The sequence below is a fragment of the Tetrao urogallus genome (genome assembly GCF_951394365.1).
Source record: "Tetrao urogallus genome assembly, chromosome: 3".
Classification (NCBI taxonomy): Eukaryota; Metazoa; Chordata; class Aves; order Galliformes; family Phasianidae; genus Tetrao; species Tetrao urogallus.
Genome location: NC_136815.1, coordinates 49298571 through 49315714, shown reverse-complemented (window position 1 = coordinate 49315714; position 17144 = coordinate 49298571). Strand labels below are relative to the sequence as shown.

General features: G+C 37.2%; 1 protein-coding gene across 1 annotated transcript in view; it reads right to left on the bottom strand.

The window, feature by feature from the left end:
* The window catches only part of PTPRM (protein tyrosine phosphatase receptor type M), a gene marked incomplete at both ends in the record, with an annotated part of 447044 nt that overhangs the window by 82112 nt on the left and 347788 nt on the right, over positions 1-17144 (bottom strand). Inside the window, 4 exons of the mRNA XM_079533291.1 lie at positions 5383-5570; positions 10446-10472; positions 10700-10774; positions 13299-13450. Coding sequence (XP_079389417.1) covers positions 5383-5570; positions 10446-10472; positions 10700-10774; positions 13299-13450 — 442 coding nt within the window. The remainder of the gene's footprint in view (positions 1-5382; positions 5571-10445; positions 10473-10699; positions 10775-13298; positions 13451-17144) is intronic.

Here is a 17144-nt window from a genome sequence, read left to right as displayed (position 1 = left end):
TGTTTTGTTTCCTTAAGCTGTTCTCTTTTTTACTGCAGGTATTTCACAGGCCGCCAGTACACAGTGTGAAAAACTCTCTTTTTTCATTGACAGACAGCACATCTACTTATGTACCTTTGAAGTTCCATTTCAATGCATATGTTTTGTTTCTAACCTCCATTATTCTCACCACTCACCTCCAAATCCTCTTCAAATTATTCATTTTTCATCATCACCTTTGACCACAATCCCCCAAGGTATAACTAAACAGCGACCATGACCAGGGAACCTATTTCAAAATACTGCTACCAATCTAAAATAGATGTTAAGAAGTGCTAAAATAAAATGAATTGGTTAACATACATTAGATAATACATTTCATGTTCCTGACCTTGAAAGGCCCTCTGTGCCTGTATTCACATCATTATCTGCCTGTTTAAGTGCAGTGATTTAGCAATTAATATAGATACATTGGTGCAACCCCTCAGAGTGGATGGAGACCATGCAGCATAAAAGCAGCACAATCGGTACAGTGTGTCTTGACAGCATGTAACTCCTTCATATTAGGAGCAGTATGGCTTTAATGATACTAGTTTAAAACTGCTTCCTGAGTGAAACAGCTGAACTGCCACAAAGCCTTGAGAAAGGGAATGCATTTCAGGAAGGGAGGAGAAGGAAGGAGAGAGACACAGCAGAGGGAAAGGCTTTAAAGTTAACGTTACACAGAGAAACCTTTTTAAAAGCCTGTTTCTGACAGTGCTGATAGTGACAGTAAACGAGGCTGATCTGAGAAGGATACCCTCTGCAAACCCTGGCTTTTCAAAGTTACCTCTGTTTTTGAGATAATGGAAGCTCAGAAGTCCCTGTCATGGAACATAATGTGGAATCGATTTTGCAAGGCTTTATCTACACAATGTTGCACCAGTTTAATTAAAGGTGTGTTTTTAAATCAATTCGACTAAACCAGTCCAAGCTCTTATGTAGACACTCTGAAATCTGTTTGAGACTTATATAAACAGAGGTTTATTTGGCAAAAAAACAATTCACAGTGAACAGGTAAAATGCTTTGTAGATTGAAAGAACCAAAAATAGAGTCTAAAATAAATCTTAATTAAAACAATAAGCGTAATAATTTTTTCCATTTCCATCCTAGCTGTGCTAAGCTGTGGTGGCCTAGAGAAGCCTACTCCATCCCCTCCCTAGGAAGGACGTGAACTCACTCCTTTGCAGCAGTGTTTAAGACCTTTTAACAGATATTGATCTTTGTGAAAAGACACAGTGTAAGGCCCTGTGAAACTAGGAAGTCTGAAAAGGTGGCAAGTATAAGGGAAAAAGGTAGTGAAATACAGAGACCACTTTAATCTTTCTATCCTATTTGAATAGCTTCTGTAATGCAGAAAGGAGATCAGCAATGTTCCCTCTCCATCATTAGTGCAAGCTCTCATGCTTTGGAAGTGGGGAGCAGCTAAAATAATGCACAGTTGGGGGGGGAGGGGGGGTTAGGGAAGGGGAGGGTGTTTTGTAATCAGGCCAATGTTATTCTGTCAATCTAATGCTGCTGGAACCAAGCCAAAACCTTTCCTTTCTTAAGGGTCTGGCAGGGGATAGAAAGGATTTTAAAACTCTACTGCAGACTAGCTGTGTGGAAATTTCCCAGAGTTTAAGGATTTCTGTGCAATCCTTTCCAATCATTAACACTCCACCAGGCTGTAAATGAAGGTCTGTGCTTGAGTCCTTGGCTTACAGTAATGTACCCATGCTATTTCTGCACCTGAGAAACACCTGGATAAATGGGCATGAACTTGCTACTGACGCACTGCTGAGGACATGCCTGTCTTTGCTGCTGCTCTGCAGACACAGCTAGACACCAGATCCAAAGCTGCACGGCTGCAGCCAAAACTCGGGGCCAGATTCTGCCCTAGGGAACAGGAATCCTCACACACGCCAGAGCAGGAGCAGTGCCAGGATGCTTCCCTACTAATACTTCAGCAAAACCTTGTCAGCATTGAGAACAAAGTATCTCTTCTCCATGGGGAAGGGCACAATCCTGCCAAGTGCCGTGCCCTCTCGAGGCCCTATACATGGGACCTGGGGGTACTCAGCTTCTCAAACGGGCCACTGCACCGCAGAGTGGAGCAGGAAGCGATCAAGCACCAGCCTGTCATTGCAAAAGATGATTTTTCAACCTTTTCCTTTGCTTCGGTTATGTTACTCTAAAAACTGTGAAGCCAACAGGACTTAAAATTACGTGGATTGTGAACTACTGTCCCAATTATTGTGAACTGTGTTCCTAATTATGAAATTTTATTTTAAAGCACTTATAACTATGCATGACAGCGAGTGCACCGTATCCTTTTACTCCTCTGAAGTGCCGCTAATGGGTAATGTGCTACTTCACTTTCTGTTCACTTCAACAGATTTATTTTCAGAGCGAATCCTGTGTGAATTTCTCCTGAACCAAACTCTTTCCCTGCTGAGAATATATAATCCTACTGTCTTGTTAGAGCAAAAATCATGTATGAGACTTGATTCAAAACAAATCCCCTGTCAAACCATTTCTTCCTTTTCATTTGGACGGTTATCCTTCTGATAACTTACAAGGAAAAAAGTTCTTCCATTGCCTAGGTCAACCTTGTGAAGAGGACAGTATCAGTTTGACAACAGCATAAACAAACTGATTCTCAATCTTAGCAGTGCTACAACAGATTGAGCATTTTTTTCAACGCACATGGACAAAAAAAAAAAAAAAGCAATACTGCAGTAGGTCAGTGGAAAAAAACCCTGAAATATATAGTTACTTGTAGTTCACTCTGGTTATAGAAAATTACCTATACGATGCAGCAATATCTTAAGTCTCCCTTTACTTATACACTGCACCCAAATGTATTGCATCTACTGTCATCAGTCATGACTGTACTTATTGTCTGTAATGGGATGCCATTCCTCAGCTTGGTAAGCTTAAAATTAAGTGATTTTCCTGGAAACTGTTTCTCTGTAGTATCGTTTGATCTGCTGTAGTTAAAAAGCCATGTCGTTGGTTGCATTATAAATTCTATTTTACAGTCCTCTTTTTTTAATATACATTAATTGTAGCTTTCCTCTAGGCTTAATGCTGGTACAAAGGGTTCTGGCTGATGAGCAAATCTTTTCCACAGACAAGAATAAAATTCTATCATTTAAAAATAACAGTGTCATAAAAAGCTCAAAGGAACAAACTTGCTTAAGTCAGCTGCACAAATGAAAGTTGACAAGTGATTAGCTCCTTCTGGGAATTAATTGTTTCCTACATTTGAGGGGAAAAAAAAATTGTCGTCGTTGACTTTGGAAAGGGCCTGAAGCATGGGCTTTGAAAGCTTATAATGCTACAAACACCAGTTTAAACAATTACATATTTAAGCAATTTTTATATCATACAGCCGTCATGACAAAGCACAACAAACACCCCAAAAACACTATTTCTTGCAAAAAGCAGGCTAGTAAAGACTAAGCAAGGTATTACATAAACAAGTAATGTCTTCGAAGTGAAGGACCTGCAGCAGCAAATACATGAGTTCCTACCTTCAAAATTTAAGCACGATACATTGAGCCGCTAGAGCAGAACACACCTGTGCATGACCAAAAGATAAACTGTTGCTTGCCCTACAGGGTGAAAGCAATTTAAATGGTTTTCGCTGGTTGTCATCCCTTCTTTTTCTATCAGATTAAAGAATAAGAAGGGATCTTTTTTTGCTGGCTTCTATTTTGAGAAGATGGTTAAAATTGCATTTGGATTACTCTGCTTCTTACTGGCTACACTGGAATAACATCACACCAGAACAAGTGTTCCTCTGATTTCTCACATCTCAGTTTCCAAGGAAAGGAAATTAAGGACTATACACTTGGTTAGAGGTGCAGTGCAATTTGGATAGGGCCTTCCATTAGATGGACACTACTACACACTGAAGTAGATACAGTCTCTGTCAAGAATAACTTGCCCCTGGGAACAGGACGGTGGGCTGCTGCTGATCACATTTGTTTCCTAGACCTCAGAATAGAGAACAGTTATTTTTTAGTCTGTGCACATTATCTTAGATCACAGTTCATGTCCATATAAAGCATTAAAAGTTAGAGTGCTTTGAGTTGATAGCTTCAAGTATGCCACATATCAGACTCCACAAATTTTTATGCAGTGCATCTTTCTATCTCAGCAGTGGAAAATTATTTCACAAATTCTCACGCACTCCTATGACAATTTTGGCACTCTGTAGTCCAGTCCTGTGGGTCAATCGTAACTATTTTTCCTTTGTGAAGTAATATTTTCATGCTACTTGTTTTCTGGATTAAGATCTGCTCTGGGAAACTCTACTCTACTCTATAATACCATGTGAGACCCATCTACATTAATAAACTCCTTAAACTCTGAGGTAAAAGACAAAGAAAAGAGGAAAAAGGGCATTCATTTGTATGTTCTAAATATTAAAATATTGGACCTATCAGATTTCAAAGGGTCTCATGTTAGACAGCCAACCCAGGCTGAGATGTTGCCATTGATTCAGCTATACGATTAGGATGAGGAGCAATATGTTCCTTGAGGCTCTACAGCATAAACAAATTTTCAAAGGAGAGTATAATATTACCCATAGTTTTGGGCATGAGAGCAAGGTCTGCTTGTGTTTTGCTTTTTTTTTCTTCTACCTAGATGGACAGACTTATCTCACAAGTAAGATAAGATCAGCAGTCATGATTTTGCATTCTTCTATTCTTTGCCAGGACATAGTGGTCATGACTTTTAACACCAAGAGGATAACAGCAAAGAACAGGTCAGTGTAGCATGAAGGGAAGAAACAGAAGCTGAATGAAAAAAAAAGCCAAACAGCAAAAAGAGAGACTATAAGTTCATATAAAAAACAATGAGTATTAGAGATAGCCTCCAGAAAGCAAGAAAAATTTGAGACAGCAGAGAATACATTTTATAGCCTTATGGACCTCTCTGAACATGTTAGCACACCCTTGCAATGATTAGTGTCTCTCACAATTAATGTGAAAAATATTGCTTCTAGAACTTGATTTCCCAAGTAATACCATGTTACAGGGCAAGTCTGATTAGATAGTAGTAAAAGAAAAATAGTGTAAGTTCCAGGAGAATGCTAGTGAAGCTGCTTTTTCAATATACATATTTCTGCAAGTAGAATTAGGCAGAGATTTCCAAGAAAGGTTTTGCTTCTCACTCTTCATCCTGACTTGTTACAACCAGAAACTTTGCTTACTGTGGAGGTGATCCTTTCCATTCAGTACCTCCCGTGACACAGCACTTGGTTTACTGGGTTGAGTAATTATTTCTCCCATTCTGTGGTACAGGTAGCAGACAGATAAAGCCAACAGGGCAAAAGACACACTAATCAGATCATTAGATCTGATACTTACTTCATACTCCTCTTTAAATCCATAGCCTTCTGCACACTTCATTTGGGTGATGTGCTGCAGTAAGTCAGCTACACGGATGGCTGGATGAAGCTGTCCAGTCTGGTAGGGCACATCCGCTGGATCTCGCTTCTTGTAGGTATGGGATTGAACCAGGCTGCTTGTGTCACTGACCATCGTATGGGTTTCATCTAGGAAAAGAGTATCTCATTATGTACTGGCTCATTTTTACTTATAAACAAAAATACAAATCACACAGATTTCTAGAAGAATGGCAGAAATCTGACATCATCAACATTGCTTCTGTCTGTGAAGGCTACGTGCCAGAAGAACAGTAAATCCATGGAGCAGTTTACACAGGGAAATTGCAAGACTGATTGGAATGAGGCAAATTCCATGGTTCTACAATGGAAGCATTGCAGAGCAGTCCGAACTATAATATTGCTTTAAATAACACTGGCTGATTATAAAAGAGTTTTAAATTAGGCATTTGGTTCTAAGTTGCATAGAAGTTTCATTCTGAAACTTCAACAAGTCCTATAGAACAAAACAGGACTTGTAGACTTCTTAGATTAGTTAACTGAAATATTTTACACTGCAAATTTAGAGCAAATGTTTGGAGTGAGCAAAATAAAAGGATGCACAAAATGGCTTATGGTTTCATCAAGCTAGGACTGCAATGGAAATGTAGATCTGATACAACGTTTAGAGACAAACTACAAGAGGACAAATGCAGAGGATCATCTGATCAGGAAAAATGTCTTGATTGGCTGCTGAACATGCTTTAGGACCACGGTATATCATGAGCCATCACATTAGGCGTGAAATGTTATGTGTCAACTGACATGCAAGCCAACAAACAGGAAAACCCAGTGGGCTGGTTATAATTTGGATGAAACACATACTCTCCCAACCCTCCACATCTCTTCCATGGGGCAAATGGGCAACTTACCATTGATTGGCACTTTTAAGAAGATACAAATCAGGAGAAAAAAAGAGGAGGAGAAAAAGGAAACAGGGCATAAGCAACAGTACTACATTAATAATTACAGGTAATTTTATGTTTGTAATTTAGTCTTTACAGTGTGATTTCCTAAATGAGTCAGATTCTGATCTCAGTTTCACTGTATAAATCAACTCCAATAGCACAAAGCTATCTTACTGTGAATCAGTTCACGAAGTTGTAACTGAGATCAAAATGTATACTTTGCAATAAAACAGATATGAAAATGCTCTCTACTAAGGAAGCAAAGTCATTTTCTTCCTATTTAGATGGGAGTTCTTAAGACTAGTAAAGACTTGAGAAGAAAAAAAAAAAAAGCAACCCAAATTCTGAGGTCAAAATATCATTAAAAATACATTTTACTGCTACCCAAATAATAATTTTATGTATCTCAAGGAGTTCTTGATTTTTAACTGCAATTATAGATGTAGGGCTTTGACTTGGCCAAAGTACTCCTTGTTGGCTGCACAGTGCAAGAGGTTTACAAGTAGAATATATTTATAAATATACAAAAAAAAAAAAATCTTTTGTAAAATACAATGAATGATAGGGAAGCACTAAAAATATATAGCCACATTCAGAAGTTAAATACATCATAGCTGAAAACTATTCATTTTTTCTGAATGAAAAGGTCCCGAATTCTCTTTTACATTCTAAACATACTACCACATCTCATTAAAGGTGAGATTCTGGTCATACTTGTATCACTGGAAATAGATGTTAATGCCACAGAATTTGAAGAATAATATTTCAGGAATGATTTCAGGATTTGTCAGTTCACAGTGATAACAAGATGTATGAAATCTGGTCCTCATACAGTCAGTATGGAAGGTGCATTTAAATCTAAACCAAGCAGAGAACAATTTATGGGCATGAGTATGTGCACTATTTTTCATGCTGGTTTAGTAACCTGAATCAATCTAGAGGAAAACAGACTCATCATTTAGTGAGAGAATTTGACAACTTCTGTCTACTGTGTGATAAAATTGTACTGCAAAGCACCTTGGGATGCATGGCATGAAACGTGGTATACAAGTGTAGGTACAATATGTCGCTGTTGAAATGGCACCTGAAAACTACAAAGTGGCTAAGACAAAAAAGACAAAAAAAAAAGTGTAGGATTATGATTTTTGGGTGGCTTATTTCCATTTTAGAAGCAGGTTAGAGAATTAGCTTTTTTTTAATCATTATTTTTTCCTCTCCAAATTAGGGAAGCCCTCGTAACCCAAACTGTTAATAACTGGGATGAATGCAAAGTTTACAGACATCAGATTCTTATGCTATCAAAGCTGCAGTTTCATCCTTATTAGTTTATTTTCCACGACCTCCTTTGTTTTAATTTTCCTCTCTCCGTGTCATTATTTCTTATAGTTACATTAATCCCATTTTTCTTTCTTCAGGAGGTAATGTATTAAGTTGCTTTAAACAAAGCACTTACATTCCTTGGTTTATATGATATATTATGAAACCACAAATATTACAGTTTTTTGGTTTGCTTTTGAGCACTCTAGCACAAACTTTTCAGCATTTCTGCTCTCTGGAAGGGTGAGCTCTTCCAGATGGAATGTTCATACAGAATGGGAAGTCTGTCCCTTTTGTTTAAGATCTCTTACAATTTCAGTTATTCTACTTCCCACTTACTGATTCCCATAGAGTTGTACAACACTTAAAAAAATATATTAACTTGCCACTTATATGACCTTATAGCATGCGAGGCATCTGCAAACCCAGCATGCTATCTTCAGGACAGCACTCTTTTATTTCTCCAATTTCAGTAGTACATACAACTGAAACATGACAAGCATGACCTACACTCATGTAAATGTAGTGGCTGTCATGTAAAGCTTTAATTGAGCTCTCAAGTTTTCTTTTCAGTTATTAGAATAAGCATGAAAGTTTTCCCTCAAATATATGAAAATTTCCTCATATCTGAAACTGAGAAGTAAGATTGTTGCCCATTTGAACTGTATGTCATTAGCTTTAATTAATTCTCTCTTTCTGTTTGGTGGAGTTCCTAATATGCACGAATTGGCCCAAAATTGTGCTATAGAGAAATTTGGAAATGGTAAGTGTATTGCAGTCATTGCAGGAGTTTCTGAGTGAGAAAACTGAGCTCAGCCATTTGCAATACCTGTACCTTCCAAGGAGGTCACACTTTTAACTACACACTTGACCCTACAGCATAAAATGGCTTCTTTAAACATTGAAAGGTCAATGAAAGGTGGCAAGAGCAGGTGTTAGTTGCAACAGAAACACAGCACTTTTGTTAATAGCTGTAATCTTCAACTGATTTGAACACAGCTAATTTGATTTACCTCAAGTAAAACATTATTTCTATAGAAACAATTATAAATACCTTTTGAGAAATAAACCCTGTTTGAATATGACACCATTCATAAAACTTCTAAAATGTAAGGTTACAAAAATATTCATTATCTACATGGAAATATCTGGAAGGTTTTTTGAGATGGGAAGTCACATGTTGCTGTATTGGACCATAAAATATGTATCAAACTAATTCAAGACTTCACAGACTTATATATGCAAAGATTTTTTTATTTCATTTTCTTCAAGTGTGTTTGTCTGACATCTGAACTGCTCAATTAAAGATTATTTTTTGTGGGAAAAAAGAGCTAACGAATATTTTTACTATTACTTTTTGCAAAGGATTGCAAACAAAAGGAAAACCAACTGAAACCAGTGAAAACATTAACTAAGATGGAATAACTCAGACAACAAAAATCTCTAAGTTTTTCTCCTGATAACACTTATCTCCTTGCCCACCCACAAGGTCAGAACATCTACTGGATGAAGTGTTGAGTGAATGTTAAAGCACACACAAAAAAATCTAAACATTTCAGGCAGTTAAAAGGCACTGCAAATTTCATTTGCATGCAGATTATTACATTGTCACAGTCACTACCATTACCTTCTTCCAAATTTACATAATGCATAAAAACACACTGGTTCCTTCTCAAAGTTAACACACTGAAATGCACTTTTCTAAATCTTGTTTTACAAGAACAAGATCAAATTCCTATACTTGAAGTTCCTCTGTGCTTCATTCTATTTAAGATTGTTTTACTTGAATTTTAAAGAAAGGAATCAGTTAAGAGGTCTTTATTTTTCATTTTTTTTATGGTGATGTGAAGAAAAAGGAGAAGAAGAAAAAAATTGGTGGAGAAAATGTCAGTAATAGTAAAACGAGTAGAGAGGTTTGGCAGTGGAATTTGAACTCTTGCTACAGAGCACTGCTCTGTATTTTATCACTTTAAAGTATTTCCCTGTTTAGTTTAAAGTTACTATGCGAAGAAAGTGTAAATAAATACAAGAGAGTGTAGTCAGTTTCTTCAGCACTGACAATGCAATGGCACTTCATGTTTACAATTTGCTTACTGTGTGAAATTGCTCTCTTTCTGATATTGGACAACAACAGGATTTCCCAAATTCCCTGTGGAAATGCTGTATACTTTAACTGTATGTTTTTAAACTATAGTTCTACCACTTTATTTTATACCTGTGACACATGATGCACAATAAACTGTATTACTGAAGTGTCACGTTATTATTTTGCTGTTCAAAATACCAACTCTCCTCTGAAACTTCACTTTGACAATCATGTGAGAAACCGTGGCATTATGGTAAGAAATGATAGCTGGTGGATGGCCCAAACCCTATTTTGTCTGATTTTCTACATTGTGAATAGTCTAATTAGGAAAAAAAGGTGTTTTTAAAAAGTGATATCTTCTGTTCTGAGGAAAAAAAAAAAGGAAAAAAATGAGGGAAACTATTTCAATTGCTGTGATAATCAAATTCTTTTGTATCACTCCAAATACATGCATAAACATTTCCTCACAAATCCACTTGTTAAAATTCTCTTTTTTCTCCCCTGACTTGCACTGTGACAGTAGAAATCAAGCCTGATAACTGTCTTTAGCACTCACAGTGTAGACAAGCCTACCACCCCTCCCTTGAGCTTAAAACTACAGCTTTTTTGCATACTATTGTCTGTGGCTTTCTAAATTACTTCAGCAATAACTTTGATAAAGGGAAATGTTCTCACCTAAAATTGCAGTTGGCACAAATGGATCTGTCATACATCATAAGCAGGTCAATGCAGAAAAGGTAAAAAGAGAGAGAACAGAAAATGATTGATAAGCGTTCCTGAGTTTTCTTTCAGAAAGGTACTGTAAGCAACTGGTTACATGGAACACGTATTAAATGTCCATGGCAAGGAGTACAAAAACATAATTACATACGCTTCTGTAATGAAAAAATTTACATGGGGTTGAAGCAAAGAAAAAAAAAATTGGTTACCTGGGTAATAAGAGTTAGGCACTGTCGTGCTCAGTGTATTAGTTTTCATTGTAAATGAAGATGGTGAAGATACAGCTGCAAAAAGAAAGAAGGCTAGTTAGAGACGGCAGAGTGCAATGCAGCTATCTAAGCTGAGTGACAAGGCACGTGCGGCTGATTTGGTTTTCTGCCATGCTTGTCACACTCTAATCGGGACCTAGGGAAAAGCAGGTGCGTCTAGTGAACAAAATGAATGACTTACAGAATTTGATCAATTGCCTTGAAAGAAATATCATCAGATAAAGCATTTTGATCAGCGATGACACATATACCTTTTAAATCACAAGACTAGACTGAATACTGGTGCTTCAATAAAGACATCACAGTGACAACAGGTGCTTTTGACAGAAGCTTTGATCACTAGTAAGTTTACTTAATAATACAGTAAATACTGGAGGTAAACATTCTGCTACAGTTCATTTTTCTCTGTCTTTTTCAATTTGTTCAAAGGGGGGATAATACACAGATGGTATTTATGCTCTAAATATTACTCTTTAAGAATGGTTTTCAGACTGTTGTACATACACCAGTGCTGGCATTTGTGTTTACTGATTTAGCTGTTTGTAAAAGGCAGAACACAAAAAACGTTAGTTCCCTGGCTTCCAGAGATCATATGAATTACTTTTGTAAGCACAGATACATCCAACAGGAGAGTGTTAATCATAACATTACAGAGGATGTTCACCCAAAGACTCATTAAAGGTTGCTAAGCAAAGCTTTTTCAAACTAGACGTTAGTTGAGGTAATTTTGCTTATCTGTACGGCTGAAATTAACTCAGATGAGTAAATAAATATAAACTTATTCTGGATACATATAAGCAAACTAACAGGAATTTAGGAAAAAAAAAGCAGAGTTTGGGAAGACAGGATCTGCTGGATGAGAAGGACTGAGATGACTGGTAGCTTCAATTTGTCTTTTTTTTTTTTTGCTGTTGGTATACAGCTAACAGCCCTCGTTAAAATGGAGCTATTTGGAAACTGGCTAACGTATCCTGGAAGGTACCATTTATCCTCTAAATGAATATATCTGAGACTACTTTCCTTTGATTCTGTCACTAGAAGCAAAGGACACAGAGGTAATTCTTTCGGAAATGGATGTAGAGACTAGCTGAGGTCGAGGTTGCGGCAGCTAATAAAACTGCTGAGATACAGAATGTTGCCAGGACAATAAACTTTTATAGGAGGTAGGAATGTTTTAAATCTCTTGAGAACAAGGTCTTACAAAAAGATTTTTCTCAAGACTGTCAAACTGATTCTTCTAGTGACCACATTTATTACAGAAAGCTTGAATTAAAGGTTCTAGTTCTCAGTCAGTGTAAAGTATTTGCCATGCAATTTCAAATTGTTTTAAGGTGGTTTGCATGAAAAGGGGATGAACTCACAGGAACTAACTGGAGGTTCTTTGGTTGTTGCGACCATTCAACAACACAGTGGAAGACTACACCATGAGGATAGAAGAAAAAGCCAAACTTCTTGATCTCTTCACTAAAGAAGCAGTCTCATTAACTAAAATGGGATAGTCTCACCAAAAAGGCAAGGCAGATTTTGAAAGATCTATTTCAAAGTAATTTCAGAATCAACACAAATGAGAATGAACACTGCAAATTCTGAACCCAAAGCTGCTGAAAGAAGTCTCACTGAATAAACTTCACAGACTGTTTGTAACAATTGAGCTAATCAATGTTCTTAAGCATATTATGAATTGGGCCTTACAGTCTGCAAGTACTTGAAACAAAATTGAATCTTTGTTAAATTCTGATGATGTTCAAAAAGACTGGTATACCAAAAAAACTGAGATTCCTTAAGAGCTACAAAAAACTATAATGTTTTGTCAACTTTTTTTTTCCCATTCTTTTTAACAGTTATATGAAAAACTACTGCAATCCTGGTCTTTGGTGATTGGTAACCCCCAGGCAGAGGCAAGTCCTTGACTAAACTCTGGTTAGGAAAATGTATACCCTAAATTTTATTTAATTTGAGGGTAGGTCCATGAAGACTCAGGATTTTAGGCATTCTCTTATGAAACTGCAGTGCTCATAATTCAGCTAATTTTTTTTTTTTTTTTTTTTTTTCACAAGCAACAGAAAGAGAATCATCTAGAACTGGAAATGATATGACAATTGGATCACCATTATTACGTTATGACATTCAAAAATAATTTTGCCTACCCAAAAAAAAAAAAAAGTGAGGAGGGGAAGCATTTGAAGGACTTGGGACGGGATGAGGAAGATAAAATTTTTAACATAATGGAGATCGGAGAAAGGAAAAACTACAGCTGTTTCTGTACTGTATTTGCTCTTCTGCAGAAGAAAAAGTGGGCAGAAAGAAGCTCAATTATTCTTATTATTTTTAAAGAAGTCTTTTCTTGATGTCTGGCTGTCTTACTCATTCAAATACACCCTGTAATGTGCTGCACAGTGAGAGGCTCTGTGTTCCATAGATTTTCCATGACTGAGTAATGAGGAATATTTTAAAAACCATTTGCACCTTTTTTTTTTTTTTTTTTTTTTTTAAGGTGGAAGAAAAAGGAAAAAAAGAAGGAAAGAAAGAAAAGACTTACATCTCCCATTTAGATTGTGTGTGTCCATGAAAGAGAAAGCTTCATCACAGTTGGTGCCTTGCTCAGTGTAGCTTTTATCCATTGAATTCACCATCACTGTCATTTCCTGCCGCGTACTGCTCAATGTCTCTTTTCGCTTTTTAGCCAATTTTCTTAAGAAATGAACGTTGAGAACAAAAAAACAACACAACAACAAAACCCAGTGAGCAGATAGATTCTTCTTATTGTTTACATTAGTATTATCGTTTATAGCAACATTGCCATCATATTCACAATTACTCCCAGTCTTCTGGAAACATCAACTGACATCACATTTAACCTTGAAATGTCACCTGACAACAAAGAGCAAGTTGCCAATGCCCCAACTTGCAGTGAACAGCACCTTAATCCCTGGGGAGCACCACTGAGTTACAGGGGACTACCTGGATATGAAGGTGATGTGAGCTACTATATCAGAAACTACATCTGTTTAAATGCATAAACAAAAATGACAGGAGATAAGATTTCACTAGAACTGATAGATCAGTTAAACTTTCCACTCTGCATGTGTAGAACCACCTGGAGCTGTGTCATTGAGACAACACATAATGCAGCTCACTGCTGCACATCATACTGTATCCTCCTGGTATGATCTCTCACATACACAAACAAGTTGCATTTTAATCTGACTTGCATTTCTGAAGACTACTTTTTGTCCCTCTTGACTTGTGTTCAGTGGGATTAGTCACAAGAGTTAGTTGCTTCTCAGCAGGAGCAATCCATCAGAGATGAGATTTTGATACTATAATAGGGATTTGTTACACTATAAAACTGCTTTGGACATATCTCCTCTTTTCTGTATCTGTTTCTGGCTATAGTAAAAACTCACTGCTTCCTCCAGATCTAATTATGCTTAGACACTATCACAAAATAACATCTCCAAGGCAGCACTCCTGATTTTTCCATCAGGTTCTGTGAAGCACCTGTGACCCCGATGATGGATCCCACATCCATTTGGCTTGTTTCCCTAGCCTGTGACTACTTCAGACTAACTTCTTCTCCAAGTTCTTGCCTACAGACTTCATTAGTTTTCCACTTCTTTCAAAGTGTAAGTTTTGCACAAAAATGACTACTCTACGGAGTTCGATCTTCTCATATCTCAGTCCAGTAACTTTTTCTCTCTCTTAAAAATATACTGAACTGGCTCATGTCCATCCACTTGAAAGGTCTTTTTAGACACCTGCAACCAAAGCTTACAAGAGCTTATCATTTTATCTGTATTTCCTTCCAGTTCTTGAAACCTGCATCAAGCATACCCAACTTGTACCACCCTTCTCAAAGCCTTTCTTTGTTAGCTCTCATTCAGTACAAAAAAACAATCCCCAACACAGACAAAAATTTTATATCAGTGCCACTAGATTTTCAAAAGAGCGCATGTGTGTTTGCAGCAGTATATGGGAAGAGGTTTCTGCAAAGGTCCCTACAGATAACTCACTATTCTGCTTCAAATCACTGCCTACAGATACAGTTGGGAAAGCACTGACACTACTGCTCACTATTCTGATCAGTATTGCCTCACAGTTCCTTCATGCTCTCCACTTGCCTACTTGCTATTTCTTGCCTTAAACTAGATAACAAGCTATTTGGGTGGGAGTCACAGTTGAGTAGCTGTATAGTAACAAGTCCAACAGTATCAAAACCCACAACTAAAGGTGCTTTGCACACAACGTCTAAGGTGCTTTGAACCTAAAATCTTGCGGTTAATAAAAGTGGTAATTAAAAGTGCAGAGCATGGTATTGGGTCACTGCAGACAAAAATATTAAGGCACACATCTGGTCCTCAATAAACTGATAGTAATTCAATTCATCAGGGCATACCTCCACGACCGAAAGTGATTGAAGTACTCTACCTTAAAATCCTGCTATAATAACTGGAGCTATGAGCAGTATCTTCGCTCATCCCACCCTGGAAGGCAGCTGCAATAGTTGGAGCTACCATGAATACACTTTAGACTGTGACTGACATCAAGAAGGAGTGCTCCTACGACCAGTTGGATGGCAGCCAATTGTAGGACTCAGTCTTGAAGTAAACATTTAGATGTGCAATAAAAACTCACGCATGCTCATTATTACAATCACAGAATCACCAAGCATGAAAAAGGTCTCCAAGATTATACAGTCCAACCATCCACCCACCACCAATTTTTCCCGAGTAAGGATTTAAAAATTCACTAATGAATTCACTAATGCTGAAGTCCCACTTAGAGGCTGTTGTCAAGGTAATAAACAGTAACAAGTCACATCCTTCTTGTAGATGAAGTTTAACTTCTGATTTTGTCATTCAGAGTATCATTGGTGGACAGAAAAAAATAACTTGCACTAAACAAAGGTTTTGTTTCTGGATTTTAATTTAGTATAAGGAGTTTAAGTGGCAGAACTTTATAAGACCTTTTCTGATCAAAAGACTAACAGACTTGTACACCTGATAACAAAACTAGTTCCTTATTAATTCATAGTGTATAAACTCTGAACAAACCTCCAGCCTCCCCTCATCCCTAATCATAATAAACAAACGATATATTATTTAAAGTAGAATCTGAGGCGTATCTATTTTGAGACCTATCTCCTAATGCACAAAAAACCAAGTCCTTAATAAGGGGAGGTTTATCAAACTGATAAGCATGAAACCGGTGAATTTTCTTTACCTTCATCTCTTAGCTCAAATGGCAACACACTAAGTCTCCTCATCCTATCCTCTTTATCCCTGTGTCAACTACACAAGGCCTTTTTGTGTGACCTGACAGCTTGCTGGTCAAATCCCATCTGGATAGCTGGTTGTGAACCAAAGACCTCAACTGTGGCCAGCTGTGGCCAACAACCACAGGCCAGTGAAACTTCATCTGTAAGTCACTTATTGCAATTCTTTTTATTTCATGGCTGTGCAGATCATAGGAAAATTGTCTGGACACTTTAGCACCAGAGCAATGCTTCAGGAAACAAGCAGAATCATTTTTTTTTCTCAGAAGACTTCCTTTTCTCTCTAGTTGCACAGGGGTACAACCATACACTGATTCATTTTCATCTTCAAGATGGAGTCAGCAGGTTCTCTTTAATCAGTTATTAATCTAATTAGCTATCTAGATACTGCATGCTAAATGAAGCCAAGATGTGACCTTTCCTTGCCCATCAGTAGACCAGTTCTCTCTCTATTCACAGAACTTTTACTTGCTATCAAGTTTAGAAGCTCAGTGCTTCCTCCAACACTTCCAGCATGTGAACAAAGTGCTGCTTTTCTGGCAACAACTCTGCCTTAGAAGTTTTTTAAAGAAAAGCTACTAGGAGAATTCCCTGGGCATCATAATAGTGATACTGATCACTGATCAATGATCTGAAAATTCACAATATGGTGAAATACCAGCCATTCAGTGCAACTCTAAAAAAGGATATGTTCTACAGGATGCACATCTCAAGGACATGCCATTGCAGTGAACATCCTTTATTTTACAGTGAAAGCTATATCTTTCCCAATGAAAGTCAGAGCTTTTGCTTAATACACCAACAATATCAATATCAGACTTCATAACAAGTTAGATAATTTTCGTTAAGAAATTACACTGACATTTTCTCATTTCCTTCATTTTCAGTTTGGTCCCATAATCAAGCTATAGCAGATTGTTTTTATGACAGTAACAACTGCACAGTACTTCTCAATCTGAATCTAATTCTAGAAATAGGTCTTGTGGGAAAAGTTCCAATCTGAAACAACTGCTACAGGAAAAGAGAGATACCAGCCAGAATTTGTACTGTGAACAAAAACACCCACTGGACTTAGTCAAGTAAACTTGCTGCAAAAAATATTTTCTTTAC